The 24,983-nt window shown below is 49.3% G+C and overlaps 1 protein-coding gene and 1 long non-coding RNA gene across 20 annotated transcripts in view; one reads left to right on the top strand and one right to left on the bottom strand.

Annotated features, from left to right (window-relative positions):
* The window catches only part of DOCK3 (dedicator of cytokinesis 3), a 514,642-nt gene that overhangs the window by 5,111 nt on the left and 484,548 nt on the right, over positions 1-24,983 (bottom strand). For 12 of the 17 annotated variants that reach the window (XM_077858742.1, XM_077858737.1, XM_077858736.1 and 9 more), the window contains 13 exons: positions 21,867-21,953; positions 20,314-20,418; positions 16,504-16,645; positions 15,113-15,279; positions 14,895-14,981; positions 14,254-14,433; positions 13,539-13,622; positions 13,299-13,415; positions 10,968-11,089; positions 9,572-9,710; positions 8,905-9,052; positions 4,589-4,707; positions 3,337-3,424 (listed from right to left, as the gene is read on the bottom strand). In XM_077858742.1, coding sequence (XP_077714868.1) covers positions 3,337-3,424; positions 4,589-4,707; positions 8,905-9,052; positions 9,572-9,710; positions 10,968-11,089; positions 13,299-13,415; positions 13,539-13,622; positions 14,254-14,433; positions 14,895-14,981; positions 15,113-15,279; positions 16,504-16,645; positions 20,314-20,418; positions 21,867-21,953 — 1,585 coding nt within the window. The remainder of the gene's footprint in view (positions 1-3,336; positions 3,425-4,588; positions 4,708-8,904; positions 9,053-9,571; positions 9,711-10,967; positions 11,090-13,298; positions 13,416-13,538; positions 13,623-14,253; positions 14,434-14,894; positions 14,982-15,112; positions 15,280-16,503; positions 16,646-20,313; positions 20,419-21,866; positions 21,954-24,983) is intronic. The other 5 variants (XM_077858739.1, XM_077858738.1, XM_077858735.1 and 2 more) reach the window with 5 other exon arrangements.
* On the top strand, positions 1,041-13,055 carry LOC144290001 (uncharacterized). Of its 3 annotated transcripts, XR_013357885.1 has the most exons (4): positions 1,041-1,466; positions 1,614-2,316; positions 2,900-3,069; positions 12,290-13,055. It is a non-coding gene; the product is annotated as an uncharacterized LOC144290001 (long non-coding RNA). The 3 variants fall into 3 exon arrangements; XR_013357883.1 differs by having other exon boundaries at positions 1,041-2,316; XR_013357884.1 differs by lacking the exon at positions 12,290-13,055 and adding an exon at positions 6,578-8,552 and having other exon boundaries at positions 1,041-2,316.

Here is a 24,983-nt window from a genome sequence, read left to right on the forward strand (position 1 = left end):
CACGGATAGGGGGTGGGCAAGGGCTGTCTTCCAAGGTGCCTGTGGTAACAAACAAGCTGTGCTCATCTTACTACTTCTCTGCCTACTGACTGGGTTTGGGAAGCACAGGGGTTTTCAGGCAAGGACTAGTGTTCACTGTGCCTGCTGGAGGAAAGAGTATACAGCTCAAGAGCTGTGGCTCATGTCTGGCTGGACTGGCAGCTTCCAGAAGAAGGAGGACTATAGAGCCAAGGGTGCTTTTAGGCCTGCAGAGAGGCCCAGTTCCTGGCACCCACATGTCATGGATACAGGGTAGAGTGGGCACTGGACAAGGGGAAACCAAGAGTGTCTACCTATGCTAAGGAAGGAGTTCAGTGCCAGAATGCTTCCCCTTCGTCCCCCAGCTATGGCTATGGTGAGTGACTTTGCAGGAAGGGAGACAAAAAGAGGAATGGCTGGAACTTGAACTCTGAGGGTGCTACTCTGCAGGATGTAAATCCTGTTGGCCAACAACTGGAGACCAGATCCCACTGACAAGAAATGTACCTTTTCTCTGATGGGGCCAGGCAAGCATAATATCCCTTTTGGGCTGTCAGCAGCAGCGAAGAAGCTCACAGTCCAGGCACCTAGGTGCTGGCTTTGTTCTGAGGCAGCTATAATTAAACTGTGCCTCAGGGGGCTGGGGTTTAGAGTCTCCATGCTCCAGGTACTGACTGGGGAAAGCTAGGGCCTGATGGGACCTAAGAGGTTCAGGAAGGGAAGGAGCTGGAATCTAGCCTTCAAGAAGGATGTGGCCAGGAGCAGTCGGGCCCACATAGTCTGGGGATAAGGTGGTGATGTCCTTTCTTTCTTTCCCCATGCTTCTGGAACTATAGTGGGCCTGCAGCAAAACACAAAGTAGAACTCCACTGTCTGAACAGCTTCAGTTCTCAGGACCATTCAGTGTCTTGGGATGGTTGATGGCTGGTGGTAGGAGGGAGGGAATGGTGGTGACCAGGTGGGCAGACCCTCAATTGTGACTAAAGAGAGCAAAGAATTCTGAGTCTGATGAGCACCACCAGGTAGATTCCACCATAAAGCCTCCTCAGGAAGCCAGGGGCACCGGAAGAACAGGACAGACCCATTCTCACATAGGCTTCCTCAAAATGGAGCAGGAGCTTCTGGGTCCTCAGCACTGAAGCTTTCTATCTCCAAAGAGAGAGGTTCCAAAGAAAGTCACCTAATGTCAGAAATTAAGAAGCTTGGGAGATGGGTATGGGCAGCTCCTCAAAGGGGTGCTAACAGTGCAAGACCTCACATGTACGTCTAGGCCCTGGAAGACCTGTGGGGCCATAGAAGTTCACCCACAAGAGCCAAAAGAAACCTGCAGGCAAGGGAGGCTATGGGGGAAGAAAGCTGGCAAGGCTGCAGTGCTTTACAAAGGGTGCCTGCTTGAGTCACTCCATGTGAACCAAAAGTCATCCAGTTCACCTTGTAGCCTGAGATTAGTGAGTAATGAGGCCTATGGACTTTTGCTATGTGGCACAAGTACACTGGGACTAGGGGAAAATCTAAGAAAGAGTGACTTAGCATGGGGGGGAGGCAATCCTTGCTGTGGCCTGGCCATTTCTCTCTCTCTCTGTTTCTGTTAACAGAGGTCCAGCACTGGCCTGAGGTCCCCACTGCACAGTCTACAGCCCTGAGGGCAGGCTTATCTGGGCTGGGAATCACTGGCAAAGAGAGATGACCACAAGTGAGAGGTGGAGTCCTTGTGGGACTCAGGATCCTGATGATAAGAATGGTGACAAGTATGTACAGCTCCTGCCCTGGAGGATCCAGGTAGAGACTTAGGGAGCTATTACTCTGGCCTGTGTGTTCCCACTAGGTAAATGTCTCATTTGCTGCCCTCGAAGTGCCGGCATTGTGGAGTGGATGTGCTTGCAGTGGGCTCAGACTCTTTCCTTCCCACACCTGGGAAGTGTCCAGCTTCTTGCTGCAGCCTGGTCTGAGGCCTGATGCTTTTCTGTGTCCAGCTGGTGTAGAGTCCTGGTCTGGCCACCAGCACCCATTTGAGCTCTGAGCCTGTCTGTGCTCTTGGCTAGCTGCCAGAGGGCTCCGCATCTCAGGTGAAGAAAAGGCACTGTGGATTTGGGCCGCTGAGGCACTCTGTAACAGGTGCAGGGTCCAGGTAGGCTGCATATTTCAGGGATGTGCCGCCTTGAGGCTAGGAAAGCATCTTCAGCCGGAATCTCCGTAGCCTTTATGGTTGAGCACCTGGTGCTGATGTCCACCAGCCACTGAGGCTGTGGACCTTGTGTCTGGTCTCCTTAAAGAAGACACAGAGGCCTGTCCTCAGTGGTGAGTAAGGAAGGAACAATGACAGTGGGGATAGCAGACAGCAGTTGGTGAGGAGGTGCAATGACAACATGACAGCTTTTTAAGGACAGGTTCTGATGGGACAGCAGGTAGTATACCCAGGGACTGAGTGTGCCCTACACCCCAACATATGGGGGAGAGAGAGGGGAAGCTACAGGGAGGGGGGCTGGTATGGGCCAGGTTCTGGGTGGCAGGTGTGCTAGCACAGTCCTCATAAAGGTATTGCTCTGGGTTAAAATGAACTCAGATCTCCTCATGTGAGGCTTTGGGCCAAGGTCCTGTGGGTCCAAGTCTGCTTCTTCCATCAGCTTGCTATGGCGGAACACCAGGTAAAAGTGCACTATCCACACAGCCTCTGTTCTATGGATTGCCCAGCCTCATGCCCAAGCTGATGGGCCTACAATGTATAAGACGGACTCACAGCAGCCATTGGCCAGAGTGGTTACAGGAAGACTAGACTCAGAGTACCTGGGCCTCCCTTAGAAATGACTGTCTCTGGGAAATTCACTTTGCCATGTCTCTGGAAAATTCACTTTGCCATGGTCTGTCCTTCCCATTCTTCTAGGGGCTTGTTTGGCCCAGGCCTATTCTGGACAAGAAGGAGAGGTACCTGAGGGCCCAAGCTGAGAGTGACCAAAGGGGCCACAGGGCCGGCTGAGTTCTGAGGCTGGTTGGAAGGAGCCCAGAGGAGTGACTGCCCACAGCCTGAACACAGCAGCCTGAGTTTCCATAAAGGTGGGCTCAGGGCAGGTGGAAGCTGGAGCCTCTCTGAGGGTGGACCCTGGGGAGGGAGATCTATAAACTAACAGGATCAAAACTTAGCATCAAGCCAGACATCGGTTTAACAGTGAGCACAGGAGGTGATCAGGACTCTGGACAGACAGACAGGCCTGGGTGTTGAAGGATGGCACAGCCTTGGCCAGTTGGTGCTCAGGGACAAGAGTCAGACGCTCAGGATGGGAAAAGACATGGGGGGAGGCCCCCTGGGAAGGGGAACAATACCTTTTTCAGCCACAGACAGATTGGGATCACTGCAGGGTTTGCAGGATCCGACCACTTGCTGGAACAGGGCCCGCTGGAAATTTGGCAGCTGAGGGAAGGAGAGAAGTATCAAAGAGGGTGAAAACAACCAGTTATACCTTGGGGAGCAATGCTGTGGGCCCAAGAGCCAGGACATTTTAAGAGAAGACGGGGAAATCAAAGCAGTGGTAGGGTTCATGCTTGAGATGTGTTGAAAAGCTCAGGCCAGCCAAAAGAAGACTGTCCCTCGCTGTCTGGCTCTGAGTGCTGCTATGGCAACATTGGAGTCACCTCCCTACCATGCCTGGCTGGGCTCCAAGCTGTCTTGGGCATGGCCAAGAGAAAGGACATAGGCACGTGAAGGTGTCTACCGGCATCCCTCTGTCCTGCAGGGAGACCCACTGGCAGAAAAGGCTGAGGGACCCCTTGACCCCTCAGCAGTGGCAGACTTGGCCTCCTGAGGTCCTCACACAGGCCCAAGTCAGCACTGAGGGTAAGAAAAAAGGGCAGCACTCAAGCCGAGAAAGTCACGGACAGGACCCACTGTTCTGATGCACAGCTGCCAAGCAGGCCTGTTCCCTCTGCCTGGCGGGGCTGATCAGGCACAGAGAGGTACTGCTGAGCAACTCCTGGCACTCTGGAACTAGGTAACAGTTGCTTGGAGGTGACTCTCATGGACTCTGATAGAAGGGTAGGCAGGCTGGGTGGGGAAGGAGTTAATCTCCCACAGCTTCTGGTTCAAGACCTCTAGGTAGGGTGTCTGGAGGGCTGTGCAAATGGCATGGAATAGTCCCAGCAGCCAGTGAGGGGTTTCCGGTAGATGGATGGCCAGATGAAAGAGGCAGAGTTTGCCCAAGTGAAGATGGCCTTTACACACACACACGGAGAAAGGCCATCCTCCAGACCCACATCTACCACTGCCTTCTAGGGACAGGAAAGAGCCAGTTTCCTCCACTAGGGGGAGGAGTCCAGGAGACAGGCAAGAAGGACAGATAGCTACACAGGCAACAGTGGCTCCACCACACCACCATTCTTCCCACAGTTGCTCTCCATCTGGCTTGCTGAGCCTCAGAGCCACTGTAGTCCCCATTCAGGGGCCCAGCAGCCTTCTGAGGGTCTCATGGCAGAACGAAGGAGGCACGGAAGACAATACAATAAGCCTAGCAGATGCAATGAGAAAAGCCCAGGCTGACGAACTTGCAGCAGAGGGCAGTCAGGAGTCTGTGTCTACTACCTGTCCATTCTCCAGAATGGCTGCTGGATACATGGCACTGCTTGGGCGGTCCCGGTGTGTGGGCAGCAGCAACATCATTTCCCGGGCGTGGCGGTACTTATCTGGCAGAGAGGGAGAGCCTGTAACCAAGTGAGAACAATCACGCACAGATGACAAGCCACAGATGAAGGGCCCAGCAGGCAAGCATCCTTGGGGCCAGGGAACCAGGGTAGATGTCCCCTCGCAGCTGGGGTGAGGATGAGCTCAGCAAGCACAGGAGGAATGAAGCAGAGCCTGCTGGTGAGATGGGGGGTAGGGGTGCTGAACCTGACGTTCCGGCGGAGGTGGTGATGCAGGCCCACTGACAGAGCCCCTTCACCATGCTCAGAGGCAGGAGAACTGAGGACTGGAGCCAGGCCCCAAAGGGCCCCCTGCATCCAGCACTCTTGGGAGATGGATGTGGCCTGGATCTGGGCTCTCTCAGGGGGCCCAGGCATGGGCACAGGCCGGCTTGCAATGGAGTCATCACACAGAGACAGACACTCAGATAACATAGTGGTACAGTTCTTGTTTGATACACTGTGTCTCCATACACTTACCTTCTCCAGACACCATTGGCCCTGTTCTCAGCTGGCTCCCTAGCACCTTTTCCCAGAGGCTTCTCCTTCCCAGATTCCAGGCCCCCAGAGCCTGGTCTCTGCTTTGCTGGCCATCCTACTGCAGCCCCAGAGCCAGACTGGCAGGAGCTCCAGAGCCCTGCACACAGGTGGCTCTCTGGGGTTTCTCACTCTGAGACTTCCCTTCAGTGAACTTGGGAGTCATGGAGCTAGGCTGAGGGTTGTGGGCCTTTAACCCAAGGCTCTTGAGTTGACTTGGTTCACGCTTTTCTCTTGTGAGGTTTCTGTGGTGACCTCTGGCCCGAGGGGCTGTTACAGAGGTCAGACCACCCTAGATTTGTGGCCCAGTTTCCATCAATGCAGGCCATAGCTACAGGCCCAGAAACCTGCTAGCCCATGGTCCTTGAGGGGACCTTCCACAGAAACAGATCATAACTTGCTGGCTTTCCTTGGGAATGGATAATTGAGAAGGCCCTCCACATGTGTACCACTCATTCTGCCAGACACCAGCACATCCATGAGAAACTGGCTGCCTCTGGCTGGCTCAGGTGATTGAAACCCTTCCGTGGCATGCCCTCTGTGAAGCTGGTGAGCTCATGAGCTCCAACTGAGAGGTGAAGCTGGAACTCTGGAGGTGCTATGTCTCTGAGACCCAGGGTCCCTGAGTGTGCAGGGCACACACTGTCAGGGCACAACTATAAAAGGTCTCTCTAGTCAGCCTGCCCCAGGAGTCCTTGAGATAGCCCTCCTGTACTCATTTTAGACCAAGAAGATGAGGCATAAATTCTTTGCAGAAGTCAATATAATAATAATCAGTGGCTGTTTAGAGAACAATAGAAAAGAGCTCCTAATCCCACTGATTTCTATAGTGCCTTCCCACCAAGAAACTGAATGCTCCCTGAACCCTGCCAGCCACAGCTCTGGACAGGGCTTCCCTCCACTTAATGTGCTCAGAAAGAGATGTGTGCCTTTTCACCAATTCAGTTACATATGACTTCTACTGACACCCATCCTACACTAGGCATGTATCTGGCACATGACATACTGCCTCACTGGGGCTGACTATGGTCCTTGACCTTGCAGAGCTCACTGCCTGCTTATCAGGCCAACCTCAGATCTGCATACTCAATGTCCTGATACGTGTTGGGGGTGTTAGGATGGAGGGATGGAAGCCTGCAGGCCCTGGGTGCTCTGCAGAGGATCTGAAACCGTGTGATGGGGGCCTCTCTGGTACTATAACAAAGGGGTGCTCTGTGCTACGGCTGCTTTTCAACTCTACCATCTACTTCTCTCCCACTGCTCTCAGCCCTGGGAAGCCAATCCCATGGGAGCAGAGAGTGATGGATACTTTTTGTGAATATATTTAAACATCACAAGAACTTTTTTGTCACAGGACTTCTGCACTACTTGAGCTGTGGTCTGGGTAAACCCAAAGGAAGCTAAGTCCCAGCACGACTGAGTTATTTAAAGAGGATCAGAATCCCCCTTTCCTGGGATCCCTGGGTGGCGCAGCGGTTTGGCGCCTGCCTTTGGCCCAGGGCGCGATCCTGGAGATCCGGGATCGAATCCCACGTCGGGCTCCCGGTGCATGGAGCCTGCTTCTCCCTCTGCCTATGTCTCTGCCTCTCTCTCTCTCTCTCTCTGTGTGACTATCATAAAAAAAAAAAAAAAAAAAAAAAAAAAAAAAAAAATTCCCCCTTTCCTAACCCCAATTAGTCTTTTCACCACTAGAGGGAGCTACCTACTTACAGAGTTTAGAGTGTGCCTTCCACGCCTTCTGGAAGGTTTCCAAATCAACAGGGACCACAGCAGAGAGTATCAATTGGCTTGGCAAGGAAGGCCACTGGTGTCATGACCACTCCTGGGTGTGGAGGAAGTACTTCCAATGCCAAATACCCTCCAGAACACCTTCTCCTTCAAGGCCTTCCCTTCCACCCATAACACCAGAAACAGAGTGGACTGCTTTCTTCCTTCTGGGCCCCCAGAGCATCTCCACTGCATCTCCCACATTTATCTGACAATATCAGCTTCCTCTGTGATGTCTAGTCTAGGTCTTCTCTCTATCCTCTCTCATAGGGCCCACCGCTGGTAGGTTACATACAGGGCCCATGGTTTCCTCCATATTGGCCTGCACATGGATTGCATGGATGGTGTAGCCTGAAGTGAATCCTGCTCTTTCTTAGTTGCCTCTGCCATCATCACCATACCCTGCCAAGTTCCATTTAACCTTTCTGTTTACTTTGTGTTTAATGTCTACTCCAGAAACGGAAAGGCCTTCTGTAAACCTTTCTCTGTGATATTCTGGAGTTTGATCCTGGTGATAGCTTGCCTCCAGAGATGGCAACCATCAATGCCTTCCCTCCAAAACACAAATGCCACTCCTCACATGAAGAGATGGAGTCTCCTTCCCCACCCTGGTATCTAGGTTGGCCTTAGTGACTTGACCAGACAACAGAATGTGGCAAAAGGGACATTCTGGGATTTCCAAGCCTAGGTAATAAGAAGCCTTGCAGCTTCTGCCTAGGTATCTTGGAATGCTTGCTCCGAGAAAATTCAGCTGCATGTTGTGAGAAGCCCAAGCCAGGGTGAAAGGCCCTAAGTAGGGACTCAGGTCAGTAGCCCCAGCTGAGCTCCCAGGTAACAGTTACCATCAGCTGTGTGAGTGAGCCATCCATCCTGGATGTCCAGCCTAGTTGAACCTTTAGATGACTCTAGCCCTAGGTGACATCTGACTGTAGGCTCATGAGAGACTGCAAGCCTGGCAGCAATAGCCAGTAGTGACTGGCCGGTGAGCTCTGACCACTCTCTTCTGTTGCCATCCCGCACAGTCATTCCGGGAAGCACTAGTTACTACAGCCAAGTATACCATTCTACCACAAATGCTTCTGTCTAAATGGACAGAGAATCAAATTTCACTGTGAGAACTAGGATCAGACTTTGAAAAAGATGCTTGCTCCCAGAGAATAATATTTTTTGCCAAATGATAAGAAGTCGGGCAATAACTGGCAAAGTACATGGCTTTTCACAGAGCTTTTTACATCTCTCCTGATTAAGCCTTTCTCAATTGAACAAGGTCTTTTTGATTGTTGTTACTTTTTAGAATAACATTTTTCAGGGTTAAATTTAGTCTTCAAATTGAGTTTTCACACTGTGCATTCACATTCTATTCCTCAAGACAAGACTCACTGTTGCCTTCACTTTGATTTTTATTCTTGCAAACATTTCAATGGAAAAGAACTGAGCTTTCTCATGGACTGTGTATCCTCTTACTGAGGTGGAGATGTGACAGCGGGCCACCTCTGTGGCAGCACAGCAACATCCACAGCTCAGAGCAGGGCCTGGAGCCAGCCAGAGAGAGAGCCAGGGCTAGGAACCCTTGAGTCCTTAGTGCTCAAAGGGGAGCATTCTCTTTTTTTTTTTTTTAATTTTTATTTATTTATGATAGTCACAGAGAGAGAGAGAGGCGCAGAGACACAGGCAGAGGGAGAAGCAGGCTCCATGCACCGGGAGCCCGATGTGGGATTCGATCCCGGGTCTCCAGGATCGCGCCCTGGGCCAAAGGCAGGCGCCAAACCGCTGCGCCACCCAGGGATCCCAAGGGGAGCATTCTCTAAGTCCCAGGGCCGCTTTCAAAGACAGAGCCACAGATGAGAGGAGGACAGGTGGGGCTCATGAGGCCCTCTCCTCTCCCTTCTGCAAGCAGCGCCCTGCCCTCCTTACCTCGGGCACTGGAAGGGGCAGAGGTAATCATCTGGGATGGTGCTGAGTGAGTGGAACTCAGGCTGGAGGAAGAAGGGCTTGCCTGGGACGAGGACAGAACAGAGACGTTGGTGACTGAGCCCTGGTACCTGGGGTTGGGATACGCGAGCTGCAAAGGGAGAAAAATCAGCAGGATAGAGGTCTCAATGGCCAGGATTGTAGGGCTGACCCAGAGTTGGCTTCTTCATGCCATGAGGTGCCAAGACCCGGTGTCTGATGCAATACCCTAGGTCTGATGGAGGCCAGGTTAATGGCTGGCACTAAGGGTCACCCACACCACCCATGGAGCAGGGTTGTTGGGTTGACTTTAGTGATGGTGCCCACTGAGGATGCAGGACTTAGCCGTCAGGAATGCCAAGGAAGGAGGGCAATTTGGTGGAGGACCTCTCCCATGGGATCTCTAAGAGCAACCAGGACTGAAGCTAGATTTCCTTCTTGGGAAATAAAGCCTGGGAACTGTGACATGGGATGGTGTGGAGGGAAGGCAGTTTTACTGGCTCTGGGTGTTCTAAATTCAGAAACTAGAAAACTAGGCAGTGATGCCAGTGCTCAGATCAAATCAGCCAGTAGAGAGGTGAGTCCTCCAGATATGGTGCCCTGGCCCATTCTCTTTGGACAGCTCTGGTACCTGCATATGATGGTATAGGTCCTCGGGAGCCTCGCCCATGGAGCTGTCACCCAGCATCACCACGTTTCCCGCTTCACTAGATGCGTGTGAGGAGAGAGAGGATGATGAATGGCGGCCTGTGCCCATCAAGTTCATGGGGCTGTGAACAAGAGTGGTAAATAGGGAGGAGTCAGGCCTGGAGCTGAGAAACCTTGCTAGGTGGTAGGAGGACAGTGTAAGGGGATGTGTGAAACAATCACCTCGAGCCTCAGCCACCAGTGGCCTGGAGGGTTTCATACCTAATACTTATGCCTATCTAAGGTTTGGAGCAGTTGTGAGCCCAACCTGCTGCTCAGGGTTCCCCTGGTGTGGGAGGGCCAATAGTAGGCTGGCAATATCTCCACCTGGAGTTAAATGGTTTATGGCCACTCAGTCTGATAATAACAGCAATTTCTCAGGAGGATTGAAAATGATATGCTGAATCAGGTCAAGGATTCCAGGTCCCCTTGCTATGGGGTGTTAGTCTGAGCCAGCAGCCACCCCCTGCTGGGATCTGCTCCTAGGCCAGGAGCATCTTCCTGGAATGGGCAAGCTATTAAATAGCTGGTTGGCAACCATCTGTTGGCTTTTTTACATGTGTGGTCACAGGCTTGCTAGTACTCTCCTCTATCAACAGTAGGCAGCCCCTCATTCATTCCTTCCATCTCCTTTATGGAGGCCCAGTCTGTGCTGATTGTTTATGCTGCAAAACAAACCCAAGAGTGAGGGGCTCCTCTCCCTGGCTCCTCCTCTGAGCTGGCCTTCCTGCCCTGGAAACTTGGAGTATCTCCAATTGAGCCCAGACAGACCAGGACTCCTGAGTTCAGAGTAGCTACACCTTGATGTGTTTCTACTTTACCATGTGCTTTTCTCCCTTAAACCGCCTAGTGATCCTCATTCCCCTTGGGATCAGGTCCAAAGGCCTGAATAAACGTGGCCCATTTAGAGCTGGAACTGTCCCCCTTCCATGTTCTGGAATCCTGCATTACAGCCACGAGGCTCTGCTGGTGGGGATGACCAGGCTGGCTTATTTACTTCCTGAGGCATCTGCATGTGTCTGTCTCTTTCCCAGATCCTGTTTCATCACCCTCCTAACCTCAGCTCATTTCTGCCTCACAGACTTCTACTTATCCCTCTAGACTTACCCCAAATGCCCCCTCCTCTGTGGTCTCATGATATCATGCACACTCCTTTGTCACCCAGAATGACTGGATGTGAGCGTGGGTCCTGTGGCGAGAGCTGTGTGTTTGCTGTGTGCCATGAGTAAGACAGTATGTGAGCAAGTACACACACCTACTATTTCAGACTTCCTAGCTCTGACCTTTGACATCCAGACTTCCCTGTGTCGAGGGGACCCTCCCCAGCCCTAAGGCCATACCTGTGCCGGTGGGTCATCTTGATGTTCTCAGGGCTCATGGGACTATGGGATGCTAGGACATTTCCCCGCGGGGTGCTGGTGCCTGAACATGCAGGACTTAGCTTGTCCAAACCCGGAAACTCCTGTTGAGAAATGAATGCCCCTTCATCAGAGTAAAGAATGAGTAAGTAATTAAGGGGTGAGTGGGTAGAGTGTGGGCTGGTGGTAAAAATATAAAAGAAAAAGAATCTGATACTGTTGGTTGAACCTGAACTGCTGACTACTTTTGGGCAATGGCCCCTTCATGACTAAAACACCCTTCTAATGGCACTGGAGTCTAAACCAGAGGCCAGGAGGCCCTGGGTTAGTCCCACTAAGAGAATGCATCTGGAAGAAGCTGACATTGCTCTGAGTTCATAGGAGTGTGTTAACAGGCATTCTCAGGACAGAATAAGAGTAATAAGAGCTGGGAGCAGGAGAGGAAGAGTTGATTATCAGCTGTCAGACAGTGGGCACCTTTTACAGAAGTTGGGTTTCTTGGATTGTTAAATGGTTCGGCTCTTAGGGACCTGGGTTAAGTTGCCTATGACACAGTCTATGGGAAGATAGGATCCCAAATCCTGATATTAGTCCCTGAAAAAACAGTACAGTTCTATTTTGGCATGATTAAATTCTTATTAAGTAGATAGACATCTTAGCAGAAATTTTTGAACCCAAACCCTCCTGGGTAACACACATTGGTCTGTGTTCCTATCTGTGACTCTGGAGAAACAAAGCACTACTGTCTAAATTCCTTCAATCCTTCACAATCCGTGGGTCATAAGTCCTACTGGGGATGTTTCTGAGATTGACCTGAAGAAGCAGCTGGTTTTCCAACCCCCTCCTGCCACAACATGGTGAAATATAAAAAACAAGGGCAAACTGGAAAAACACCTGCACGTGTTTCCTGGTGACTCTGATGTATGCAGGTGAGTATTTTCTGATTTTTGCTGCAGTGACCCAACAGTCTTGCATGGCAGAGAACATTTCTCACCCCATTGGCCAGGCTCCAGTCTGCCTGGGTCACCTGCTGTGATGTGGAAGTTTGCACACAGTAGAGACCAGCCAAGAATGAGAGTTCATGGAATACCCACCAGATTCGGTGCTATTACCCAGTTCTTTACTAAATGGACATCTTAATTTTAAGGGGGAAACACTTTCTCTGCATGTTTCACCCTGAAATACCATGACAGAATCCTTACAAAAAGGACAAATTTCAGGCTCTGGAAAATGTACCCATTTGTCAAACTACAGACAAACTTCTTTTTCTCTTTTTACATTTCATGCTATCTATACCTGTGCAGGAATGGCTGGGGGCCTGAGATCACCAGAACCTCTACCATCAAGAACAAGGCAGGTCAACCCCAACAGGTCAGGTCCACTGAATCTGAATGGTTCAGCTTCCCCCAGCCCAGTGATCATCCCTGAATAAGGAACTCTTGTTTTTGATGGCCTTGCCCTACACTGAACAGCTACTTCCCTTGCCACAGTACCTGGGTTCACACCCCTTGAGATCTGGCAGCCAACCTGTTCAGCAGATAAGTTTTTCTAGAAAACACTTGGGAGTGTTTTGAAAATGGTTGAAAATGGGGTAAGAGTATGTAAACAGGGGGCTCAAGACCACTGAACTCTAGTCCTGGAATACAGGCTCTTCTTTTGCCTGTGTGAATCATTCCTCAGGCCAAACCCTGCTACGGAGGCCTAAGAGCCAGGTTAGAGTCAGGGAGAGCTTCTGGAGCCTGGGCCCACCCTAGGTTTTGTCAGATGTGAGTCTGGGTTACCAGACATGTTGGAGGAAGAGGGATGGACAGACAGAAAGTAGGTAGAATTTGGGAAAGGTAAAGAGAAGGAAGAGGGATGGGGGAAGAGAAGGAAGAGGGATGGGGGAGGAGATGGCATGCAGATGGCGAGGGAAAGATGGGAAAGAGGGAGATGGGGAGAGAGGGCTGGCTCAGGCTATGCCTTACCTCTGCAGGGTCTTGGGATGAAAAATATCTCCAAAGAGATATCTACGTGTGGGCCTTATACTTTAGCTCTTTTCTTTCTCATATGAAAATCTCTCGTCACCAACACAGTATCTTGAAAAATGTTCTTTCCCTTGAATCTGACTCCTCCTCAGGGAGGGGAGTGAATGAGGGGATCCTGGGCATCCTTCCCCTGGATAGAGCACTCACCTCTGCCTCCTGCCCCTCTGTGGTGGGAACAGCTTTCTTTCACATTCCCCGCCCCTCTCCCCTTCCTTTGGCTTGTGGCACTCTGCAGGAAATGACACCCTTTTCTACTGCAGCAGGGGCATGACAGGGATCAGCTTACATGGTAGAGACTGGCACGCATCATCTGGAACTGATCAATCAGCTTCTTATGCAGGGGGCGCATCTCTGGGTGCACAAACTTCTCGTGAACTGCCAGCCCAACTCCAAGGACGTGGACCTATTAGGGTGACAGACAAGGCCACTCTGCAAGCCAAGGGGGTAGCCCTTGAGAACTACAGGCATCCTGTGGTACATAGCTGTTCCCTTCTGGCCACTGGCCTCTAAGCTCTGCAAGACATACCTGCTCCTGCATGAGCTCCTTGAGCTGAGTAATTTTCTCTGCATCTCCTGGGTGCTTGGTGATATAATCTTTATCAAAGAAAGCCTGTGAAAGGAAAGGCTAAGTCAGGAAGACTCTTTTCAGGACTACCACTTACAGGAGGTCTGGGAAGCCTGAGTGTAAAGTGCCTCTTGAAAGGCAGATCCTCCCCCCTCACAGGTATACACACCATCTCTAGTCTGGCCTGCTTGAACCTCCTGCAATCACAGGTGTGTTTTTTGTACCTAAGAAGGACTGAAGGTAGCCAAATAATTTAATCCTGGAGGGCTGGTCCCAGTCCCTCAGGGAGCCTGGATGGCCTGCGTGGGGCAGGCAGGGCTTGTGGTCAGGGTGTGGGACCACTCTCTTAGCCACACACAACTTGCTTCTTGTGAAGGGCTGAGCTCCAGGGCTCCTCTTGGAGGCCACTTAACACCTTCCATAATCAGACAGATTACCCATCTGTCAGAGTTCAGAGAATAAAAAAGAAGAGAAGGCCCCCTGGGAGAGCCAGGCCACAGAAAAAGGGAGTGGTAGGGAACTTAAAAGCCTTACCCCTGGACCATCCTCAGTCAACTGAGGCACAGTGAGGAGAGGGCTAGTTGGGAAAGCTGTCTTAGGAGGTTGGAGTCTCAAGAAGAGGCACCCAACCCACCTTCCCAGCAAGATCATGGGTTTGGTCCAGGACCTAGCTCACCTCTTGGTAGCGTGCAATGCCCCCATTGACAGCTGCATCGATGACACCATTCAGGCACATGCTGAGCAGGTTGATGTTGCCATGCACCTGTTTGTGTTGATACTGGCTGATGAGGGCCCGTAGCTCCTGGTTCTTATTCTCAACCACTTGGATGGCATTCTCCAGAGGACTTACCTCCACCTGAGGGCACACAGCATACAGTGTCATCTCAGGTACAATGACAACCCTTCCCTTAGCATAGTCCTAAGAGCAGTGGTGATCTAAGACCAGTGGTGCTGATTCCCACCCTTGTTCCTGTGGATTTAAGATTCCTTGACCTCTTTTGAATTTTTTCTTCTGATCTGTAGGTACTTAGAAGTACAGTAAATAGTGAAGAGCACCAGTTCTGAAGTCTGAGAGCTCTGGCTTCCTGAACCTCGGAGAATAGTTTCCACATATGTAAACTGGGAGATTAAAAATACTTGCTGCCTAGGGATGTTATGAGGATTCAAAGAGAGAAGGTGTACAGAGCTGCTGGCATAGGATTGGCTTGTGGCAGCCCAAGCCAGGCAGGTGGCTGAAGCTCGCTTTCTGTCTTCAGTCCTTAAAGGAAGGTCCCCAAAGCCAGGGCTGAGGGTCAGCACATCTGAAACATATCTCACCAATTCCCTCCTCTCCACTTCGAACCACCGAGAGATGCCGGGCAAGCTGTGGGTGAGGGTCAATGTGGTGCGCTCGATCCATAGGCTCTGTAAGGAGGGCACAGGCGGGTACAGGCCATTAAGCAATTTTTGCCGTGCCTGCCTGCCTGCCTGAAGGATGAGACACTGATGAGATTCCAAGAAAGTGGGGCTTGCCCGGCTTTCCTAGAGTTGTTCACCTTGAATTCATTCTCCTTGTCCTTGGGGCCTTTGTGAAAAGGCCTGTCGTACCGGAACTTCCTCACATTGTTGACACGGTAGAAGCTCTTGACGCGATCTGGGACCCTATCCATCTGCAGGACATCCACATAATCTGGAATGGGTGTCACTGCGTAGATCTGCAAGTCTGGGCGGGAAGTAAAGGGGAAACCCAGGCTTGCCAGAGAAATGGATCTGAGTACTCACCCCCGTTATCCCCTAAAGGAGAAGAGAATACCACAGCCCCTGTCCCCTACTGGTGGCAGCAGATGCATCTCAAGGGCCAGATGAAACCCAAGTGCAGTTAGACCAAACCTCCCTATCTGTATCCTCTTCCTGCTCTAGCACTGCGTCTCCTGAGCACCAGCCAACATGAGATGTCAATAGCCAAGAAAAAATGGAAAGGGGTCAGGAGAATGCAGGTGCCCACCCTGCAGGAGCAAGAAAGTTGCAAGGGCCAGGGCCTGCCCACTGTAGGTAAACTGTATTTCCTGAAGAAGAATCTTTTAATAACAGTACTTTTTGGGGGATCCCTGGGTGGTGCAGAGGTTTGGCGCCTGCCTTTGGCCCAGGGCGCGATCCGGAGACCCGGGATTGAATCCCACGTCGGGCTCCCGGTGCATGGAGCCTGCTTCTCCCTCTGCCTGTGTCTCTGCCTCTCTCTCTCTCTCTGTGTGACTATCATAAATAAATAAAAATAAAAAAAAAACAGTACTTTTTGGGGTCTTTGTGGAGAGATATCATGGGAGTCCACCTGCTCTCCCATCTCTGGAACAAGCCTGTACAGTCATCATGACTGTCATGAGGTCTCCAAGGAAGCTATGTGAAGGGGAGGAGGGGAAGGCTAGTGTTTGCAACCAGACTTCCAAGTGCCACTAAAACCACAGGCACTCCCCATCGCCTTCCCGACTCTCTCCACATCCACTCCCAATGCTGTACCTCAGTCCTCCTCACAAAGACAAGGCATAATAACAGATGCACATAGAAGCAGGGCACAGAAGTGGTGGTTATCCCTGTGGTAAGAGCCTTGGTGGACCCTAAATCATCCTGTTATGTGACTGTTCCTAGATGCCTAGACAGGTCCTTCACAGGGCAAGGTAGGGACTAAGGTAATGGTAGCAGTGAACCTCAGGGATAAAGGTCCCCCTGAAGCTCTACTTAGGCACTCCATGGCTAAGGGCATGCCATGGCTGCCTCTGTGAGGCATGAGGGCCCTCCTACATGTGGGTTCAGTGATGAGGACACACTCTATTCAGGACATATGGGTAATCTAGTCTGTAAGGCCAACAACACAGCAGAGACACAGCTGACTGGGTGGGCCTCACCTCCCAGGACCCCAAAATGCCATCCCCCACCAAGCATCAAAAGATACACTGGGCATCACACTGCAGGATGGCATCGTCAGGGTGGTTGGGGTGCTGCATGGCAACAGCCTGTGGGAACTCGCTGAGCATCCTCTGCTGGAAGGCCTCCAGCCTCTCGTAGTCATGGCCTCGGCACACGTATTCTTTGTTCTGCCACAAACAAGAGAACATGCTCTATGCCTTGCCTCCAGTCTCCTGCCTCCACATGGCTGTCATCAGCTACTCACATCACAAGCATGTCCTAGGAGCTCCTGTGATAGGCATAGCAGTCAGTCCCTGCCCTAGGGGAAGCGATGATCAGAAGGAGGGGGACAGACAAAGGGAGACTTGCACTGTGATGTGGCAACCTGGAGGCAGGGCACAGACTGTGGGAAGCTTGGAGGAGGGAGGGTATCTTACCCAGGAAGGGGTTGAGGTGGTGGGGGGGCGGATTTTAGAAAAAGTCACGCCTGAAGGGAGTACTGAAAGGCCCAACTGGGTCAGCTCTAAGAGAGAAGTGGGGAAGGGCACTCTGTGTGGGTACAGTGACAACCAGGGCCTGCTTTGGAAGGACTACTTTTATTAGCTGGGAAAACAGTCTAAATATCGCCCAGTGTTCAGTAGGTATTCAACAATTACTCATTGCACTGGCAATAAATTCCTTTGCAATTACATCAGCAGAACAAACTGTTAGGACATCATCCTAACTACACATTTCTTAAAACCTTGTGTTACATCATATTTGGTTTGAGTTAGGTCTCAGTTTCTCTCCTGGTGGGCTGATGACATGACAAGGCGCCCTCAATCCTGATGCTCTGCCTACCTCACAGCTGGTCACGCATGAGTGAGTGGAAAACTCGTTCAGACCTCTGGTGACATGGGTCTGCCTGCCCAGCTGCCTCACTAGATTCACTTTGACAAAGTGGCATCAGGCATGGCAACCCCTCCTCTTGGCATATTTTCAGAGGAAGAGAGACAGAAAGGTCCATAGGGCCAGCCATATACTTACCGGTACGGGGATGATCACTGGCCAGGCCTTGGAGGACCTTAAATTTTTTTGGAGTAGAACCTCTGCCCCCTTTTCACTTCCCCTCTTACTATGGGAGAACTCAGCTAAGGCTGGGCCACATGTCTGGATGGATCAGAATGAAAATACCAGAAGAGAAGTCAAGGTCAGGAGGAGCAGGTTGGCCTCTCTGGTGGAACACACCAACAGTCAAAGGACAAGAGACATTTCTAAGTCCCTTGCCTGATAAGCAGAACTAACAAAGAAGATAATGATAAAGAACTGGTCTTTTCATATCAACTTGCAAATGTACTATCCTTACCAGTATTTATTCATGGGTCAAATGAAGAGAAATAGAAATTCCCCCAAGAAGGGAGGGCTGGATGTTTTCCTGACTCTGAGCAGATTAGTAGATAATCTCGCTTTGTGAAGCGAGAGAGGCAGATGGTCCAGAGAAACCAAGCTGACAGAGCCAAAGTAATAGATGGCCTATGTGTTCAAAGGAGGTGAGGGAGTAGCCTAGCTTTCTGGGGAAGACTCAGCAGGAGGAAGGCACATAGCATCGACCTTGAGGCTCGTTGTTGGTTTCAAGTTTGCCTGCATAATCTTCATGTGAGACAGATCTGGCTGCCATTGCTTTGTACTTGGTCCTTGCCATCTACCAGGCAAAACAGCTACCTCCACTGGGACTTATTCCATTTGCCAAAGATTAACTGAGCAGCTGCAGTAAGGGAAGGCAGCATGTGGCTAGGCCAGGCAGATCTGTATGCATGAAACATAGCTCCTAGGAACTGCACCTTGTGTGGAGATGGTGATGGACTGAAGTGTGATGTTTCCTAATACCCACTGCTATTCTTCCTCCATTACTGGCACCACTGAACATTCAGACCGTTGTTTCCAAGCATTATTTGGATGGGCCAGATGCATGCTCTGCATGTCGTGAAACACCGAGATGCCCTGTGACATGAGCATGTGGGGTGGAAGCCAGGGAAAACTATGATGGAGACCTCTGTTTGGCAGAGACAGAAATGAGGATACCAGGGCCCGATTTTGTAACATCCAAAATAATGATGTTTGATTGATGATGATTTTAAGAGTAAAATCTGGTTTTGATATACAAATTATGGGACCGAACAACGAGAATAAAATGACAATAAAGCATAATTTTCAAAGACAAAATGAGAAAGAAATAAGTTATAAGGCCAGAATCATTAGTTTGTCTAAGGACTTTCTAGAGATGCTTTTGGTTTCTGATTCTTGTGTGATTCCTTCTTTCCCTTCCGCTGACCTCTACTCCCATTGCTTTTGCATGACCTAAGCTTGTGGGGGCAATAAGGATGCCACTTCTGAAATGCCTGAGGTGGATGGTCCCTAGAGAGTGAACAAGTCCAGTTCCCCTGAGGAGACCCTTTAACTAATTAATTAATTAATTTAAGGGAGACATTAAGGGCACCTGACCGGGGATCCCTGGGTGGCTCAGTGGTTTAGCACCTGCCTTTGACCCAGGGCGTGATCCTGGAGTCCCGGGATTGAGTCCTGTGTTGGGACTGCATGGGGCCTGCTTCTTCCTCTGCCTGTGTCTCTGCCTCTCTCTCTATGTGTCTCTCATGAATAAATAAATAAAATCTTAAAAAAAAAAAAGGGCACCTGACCTGTAATGTGAGATCAAGCTCATCGCTGATCACTGGCTAAAGCAATTTCTCTGATAAGACAGGATCTCAAACATATCAAAGTGATTCTATGAACTTTCCCAACTGCTTTTTGAGAATTGCAGACACAGAACTTTAGTAATATATTGGAACTGGGGACATTCAGAGCTAGCCCTAGTTCTCAAGAGCCCTAAGGCCCTTTCATCAGCACAGCTTCATTTTTTTTTAAAGATTTTATTTATTCATTCATGAGAGACATGGATAGAGAGAGAGAGAGAGGCAGAGACACAGGCAGAGGGAGAAGCAGGCTCCACACAGGGAGCCCGACATGGGACTCAATCCTGGGACTCCAGGATCATGCCCTGGGCCAAAGGCAGATGCTTAACTGCTGAGCTACCCAGGGATCCCCATCAGCACAGCTTCATTTAGGCCACCTGAGAACACTCAATCCCTCTGGGCTACAGCCTACAAGCCTCCGACTGCTCCTGGAGCCTCTGGCTTTTGTGGAATAAAGAAGAAAATTACAACTGTTCAGCTAGTGTCAGTCCATCTATCCTCAGTCATTCCTTCCACTCTGTTGGTGTACCCAGCTCAGACTTCCAGGGAATGATGGGGAGAAATGGCTTTTACCCTCCTGGGCCAGAGATCTGGCTGCTTAGAAAAGGCTTTCCATAACTAGATCCCCTCTGGCAGCTCCGACAAATTTCTCTGAAATCAACAGGTTCTCCATCCTGGCTGCATAGCCTATAGTACAGCCAGAGGGAGAACCATTATCTTAAATGACAAACCAAGAGGCCATCCTACTATTGAGGTCAAGGCTGTATTGGTATCCTATCTGGCTGAGAATGGTCACAATGGAGGATTCCAGGCACTGGAACTTGAAGTTGGAAGGTTTCTAGACATACCTTATGGGACATTCTCAGACTTGGTCATTTCCTAAAGGAATAGGTTTTGGTAAGAAAATCACCCTTATATATTCCAGGTTGCTACAAAATAGTACAGCAGAGTAAAAGTCTAAAGTTGGCAGCCAGTCCAGTCAAACAAAGTCAAATGCCTTTTGTTCACTAGTTAGTCCTTCAAAAAATAGTATTCAGTAGAATAGGGAAAAAGGTTTAAAAAAAAACCCAGTTGTAAATGAATTATGTGTAAAATATAAGTTCTTGTGACTACCTCAATGGACTCACCCGAAGAAAGAAAGGAAACTTCCTGCCATAGAAGCCGACCCGAAAGAACTCGGGTTCTAGGCGTTGCTGCTCCATGATGTTGTCATAGTAGCTGGCCTCCATTTTCTGTGAATGAAAAAGGCAGTTGCCTTCAGGCTGGCCTGACTGCTAGTGGTGTCCAAAGCAAGTTCTCCCAGGCCCAAGAAGACATTATCTTTTGGAAACAGAACATGGCAACTCAGACTGTGTAAGAAGTGAGCCCTTTACCATGATCAGCCTCTTCTCAGGTGGCAGCATGATGGCAGAAGCAGACCTCCTCCTTCATCATCTTCTGACAGTGGGGTGGGGACAGTGGCTGAGTGTCCTACCCAGTGTGACCCAGTGTGTAGACCCAACCCCACACAGATCCAGGCTTCTTGGTCTTTCAGGGGCACATGTTTAACATGGACTTCCCCCAGGGATTTCTGGTTTTGGTTGACACTCATTACACACAAGTTGACTTCTGGCTGGTGTTAGTTATAGGTGGTTGGTTAATAGCTCTTCTCAGCACCACTTTCCATCAGTCCAGCTGCATTGCTCTTGTCCATCTATCATCTGACTGACAAGGCTAACAGTCATAGTGAGAAAGTCTCAGTTGCCAGTATCACTGGTACTGTTCCAATTTAGGGGATCTTAAACTTTAAAAATTCAACGAATATCCATGATATCTGGCATTACCAAGGTGAGTATATTTCTTAGTACTGGCTGACCTGGCTTTACATTCAGAAAAACTTGCTGAATTTTGACTAGGAAGGTAGCTCTAGTGCACTCAATCAAGCCAGCTTGCTGGAGAGCAGTGGCCGTCAAAGACCAGTCAAGAAGCTACTTCTAGAGAACCCCATTTGTTATATAGACCCCAATCCCTACCTGGAGCAGGAAACATGGCAGAGCTACCACACGGACTGGGTGGAGGAGGATGGTGAGCTGAGACTGCCGACTTCTCTCTGCTAATGAAGTCTGTAGCTGCTTTGACTCATAATCCAGCACTAACAACCAGGAAAATTTGGGGAGACCTTCAAAGTCCATGGGACATTTCACTTAATTTTTGAATATTTTGCATCAAAGAATGGAGTAAGAACAAGGTGCTTGAAAGTGACCACAAGCCAAAGCAGAAAAAGATCTTATAAAGTTTTCAGATGAAGCATCCCTGAACAGAATCATTTTAGGAAAGCTTCTCTATAAAGTTGAGCTGCCACCTCTTTCTTCCTTGAACCCCCTCCATCTTATTCTGCATATGCTGCTTCTCCCTTCCCTGAGCACCAGTGGCTCCTGCGGTCTGGATATCATCCTTTGTCATGAGCACCAGTGGCTCCTGCGGTCTGGATATCATTCTTTGTCATATGCGTGTTTTAACTAGTTCCCCAGTCAGACTGTAAGTGTCTTGAGGGCAGGAACCTTGGCCTCTGCTTCTCTCATACTGTCCGCAGCACTAAAACAAGGGCTAGGCCCGCAGTGAATTCTCACTCAGAAGTTGATGCCAGGAAAGTGCTAGCACCTCCAGTCAGGTTTGGGATAGGGGAAGGGGCCAAGCTCACCCGAATCCAACTGAGGCTCTGATAGTCGTAGAGGCTCTCATACTGACATGCCAGCTCCCTGCACAATGGGATCCCAAACTCCCAGCTCTGTGTCAGAAATAAAAACAAGGCTTCAGCACATCAGACATCCTCAGAACAGTCCAAGCTCACATGAAACACATCAAAGGGCACAACCAAAGGCCTCCTGCAACTCATCACAAGGAACATCCACTCAAGAGGAATCTGTGGAGCACAACACATAGTGCTGTGGCTTTCTAGCTCAAGGCATAGCTCTCAAGTTTCTCCTCAAATGTCTTTACTTCAAAGAGGCCTTTCCCTGATTACCTCATCAAGGATAGGAACTCCCCCATCCCCTGCATTCTGTTTTGTTATTCTCTAGTTATCTTAAAAAAGTATTTACTTTTTTGTGTATTAGTCTCAATTAGATGACAAACTACATGAAGACAGGAACCCTGTTTATATACTTTATCCTCAGAGCCTAGAGGAGTGCCAAGCATGAGCAGGTATTCAATAAAGATTTATTTAATGAGTGAATGAAGGTAACAATGACTTTTACTATTTTTAAGTTTTTATTTAAATCCCAATTAGCTAACATACAGTATAATATTAGATTCTGGTGTAAGGGATCCCTGGGTGGCGCAGCGGTTTGGCGCCTGCCTTTGGCCCAGGGCGCGATCCTGGAGACCCGGGATCGAGTCCCACATCGGGCTCCTGGTGCATGGAGCCTGCTTATGTCTCTGCCTCTCTCTCTCTCTCTCTCTCTCTCTCTCTCTGCGACTATCATTTAAAAAAAAAAAAAAAAAAAAAAAAGATTCTGGTGTAAAATACAGTGATTCAACACTTCAATACAATATTCAGTGCTTACCACAACAAGTGTACTCTTAATCCCTATCACCTATTTCACTCATCCCCCCACTCTCTCCCTCTCTGGTAACCATCAGTTTGTTCTCTATAGTTAAGAACCTGTTTCTCAATTTCTCTCTTTTCTCCCCTTTGCTTATTTGTTTTGCTTCTTAAATTCCACACGAGTGAAATCATAGGGGATTTGTCTTTCTTTGACTGATTTATTTTGCTTAGCATGATACCCTCTAGCTCCATCCATGTTGTTGCAAATGGCAGGATTCCATTCTTTTTGATGGTTGGGTAATAATATTCTCTTGTATACATATATACCACCTCTTCTTTATCCATTCATCTGTCAATGGACACTTAGGTGGAAACAATGACTTTTAAATTAAGATTACTGAAGCTCAGAAAAAAGTATGGAAGCCAAGCAGGTAGTGACTACCCAAGGACTTAGTAATGGCTCTATTTCCTTTATAGAAATATTCTAGTCTTAAAGAAGGTTTCAAATGATCCTTACCTAGTCAGATCCCAGGGTGCCTCTGAGGTGTGGCCTCTGATATGGTGATAGGCCCACATAACGAGTGCCTAAGGAGGGCTTAAAAGGCCTTCACTGAAGGCCAGTATTGCTCATTTCCTCTGCTTTTTAATATAGTGCTTTGTTTTGTTAGATTGGGAATCATTGGCTTACTTGATATTTCAGCTAGGCTCTTCTCCCCAACTTCTAAGTTCTAATTAAAATTTTTTATTATAAGACATTTTAAGCATATAGAAAAATAGAAGAATGAACCCCTAGGTACTCATCACCCAGCCTCAAGAATGTCCAACTAATCGCCAGTCTTGTATCATTCAGACCCCAATTGCTTATTGCCCCCCAGAGTTTTTGAAGCAAATCTCAGACATCATATAATTTCACTCAGTCATATTTCAATATGAATGCATAAATAATAAGAACTATATTTTAAAAAATATTTGAAATAGCATCAGGGAGAAGGATAACACTATGTCATTTGGGACGTGTTTCTCAAAAAGAGCTTATTATTTCTATCCTTTGAAAGAATTAGTGCCATATGGATTGAAACTGCAGGACCAATTAAAAATATTAAAACAAATCAAAGGGAATTTTTAAATAAACTCTAGCTCCCTGAGCCAATACAATGCCTCTGCCTCAGTAGGCTAGAAAACCTCTTACACCCCCATACTGCATCTTTCAAGGGGGGACATGTCAGCCCTCTTTCTGGCTCCAAGTGCCACTAAGGCAGGCTTCAGCCAAGTACCCACAACAGGGTCTGCCTGGCAGGCAGCTCCATGGGGGCTGGCTAAGCAGCCCAGCTGTGCAGACTTCTGGCCAGCTTGCCAAGAGCACCCCGTGGGGAGCTGCTCATTTAGGTGATGAGAACCCCACGTGGGGCTAAAGGCACTCAGTCTGCTGACAGTAGCTCCTGCTAAAGCAGATCTTCTCCCCTACTGGGATCAATGCTCATTTGCTTTGCTGGCATTTCTGCCCTAATTTGTGTAATCTGCTCTCCTGCTCTAAGCCCTCCTCCTACCTACTCCCAATTATCCTTAGAGTGAGCCAGGACCAAGAGTTTGAAGACATTCTGTCAGCCTTAATGGATTGTGCTGGAACCCTGGTATGTCTGGGTGCTTTGAGAGCTGCCTTTCAACAAGGGTAAGGAATGTGCTGCAGGTATACTGCATCCCTGCTATAGTTTTTCTCTTGGTCTCCTTCTTCTGGCAGAAGACAAAGCCAACTCTAAAACTCCTTATCAATGTATGAAATCCAGTTATTTCTACCAACTCTGGCAGACGTATGCTTTTACACATCCTTGTGGCCTCTCTGAAAGGGACGGCAAAAAAGTTACATGATTTAGGGCTCACTCTAATAAAACTGGAAAGGAGCTTTGTAAAGGCCTGGGACTCCAGCCTGGTGGTCTTTGTACTTCTGTTTACACACAGCATATAAGAAGCAACAGATTCAACATTCCTTCAGAGGAGCATGGGCAACAGCAACCCTTAGTAGGAGAGCCCAAGCCCAGCTCCACAGAGAAGGCTGTGGAATACTGATTGGGTACTGATGGTCTGTATGCCAGATAATTAGAGGTCAGAGGTCTTTGTCCAGCTTCCCTTCCTGTTTGCTCCCTCTGTCCTTTGATGGAGGACTTATTCCCATCTTCACACCTCTCCTTCCTTCTTTCAACTCCCACTCTGCCAGACCCTTTTTGAGTGCTCCTCTCTGTCTGCCTGGGAATGCTGACCCTCTGTGGACTGGAG

The sequence above is a fragment of the Canis aureus genome, chromosome 19 (assembly GCF_053574225.1).
Source record: "Canis aureus isolate CA01 chromosome 19, VMU_Caureus_v.1.0, whole genome shotgun sequence".
NCBI classification, from domain to species: domain Eukaryota; kingdom Metazoa; phylum Chordata; class Mammalia; order Carnivora; family Canidae; genus Canis; species Canis aureus.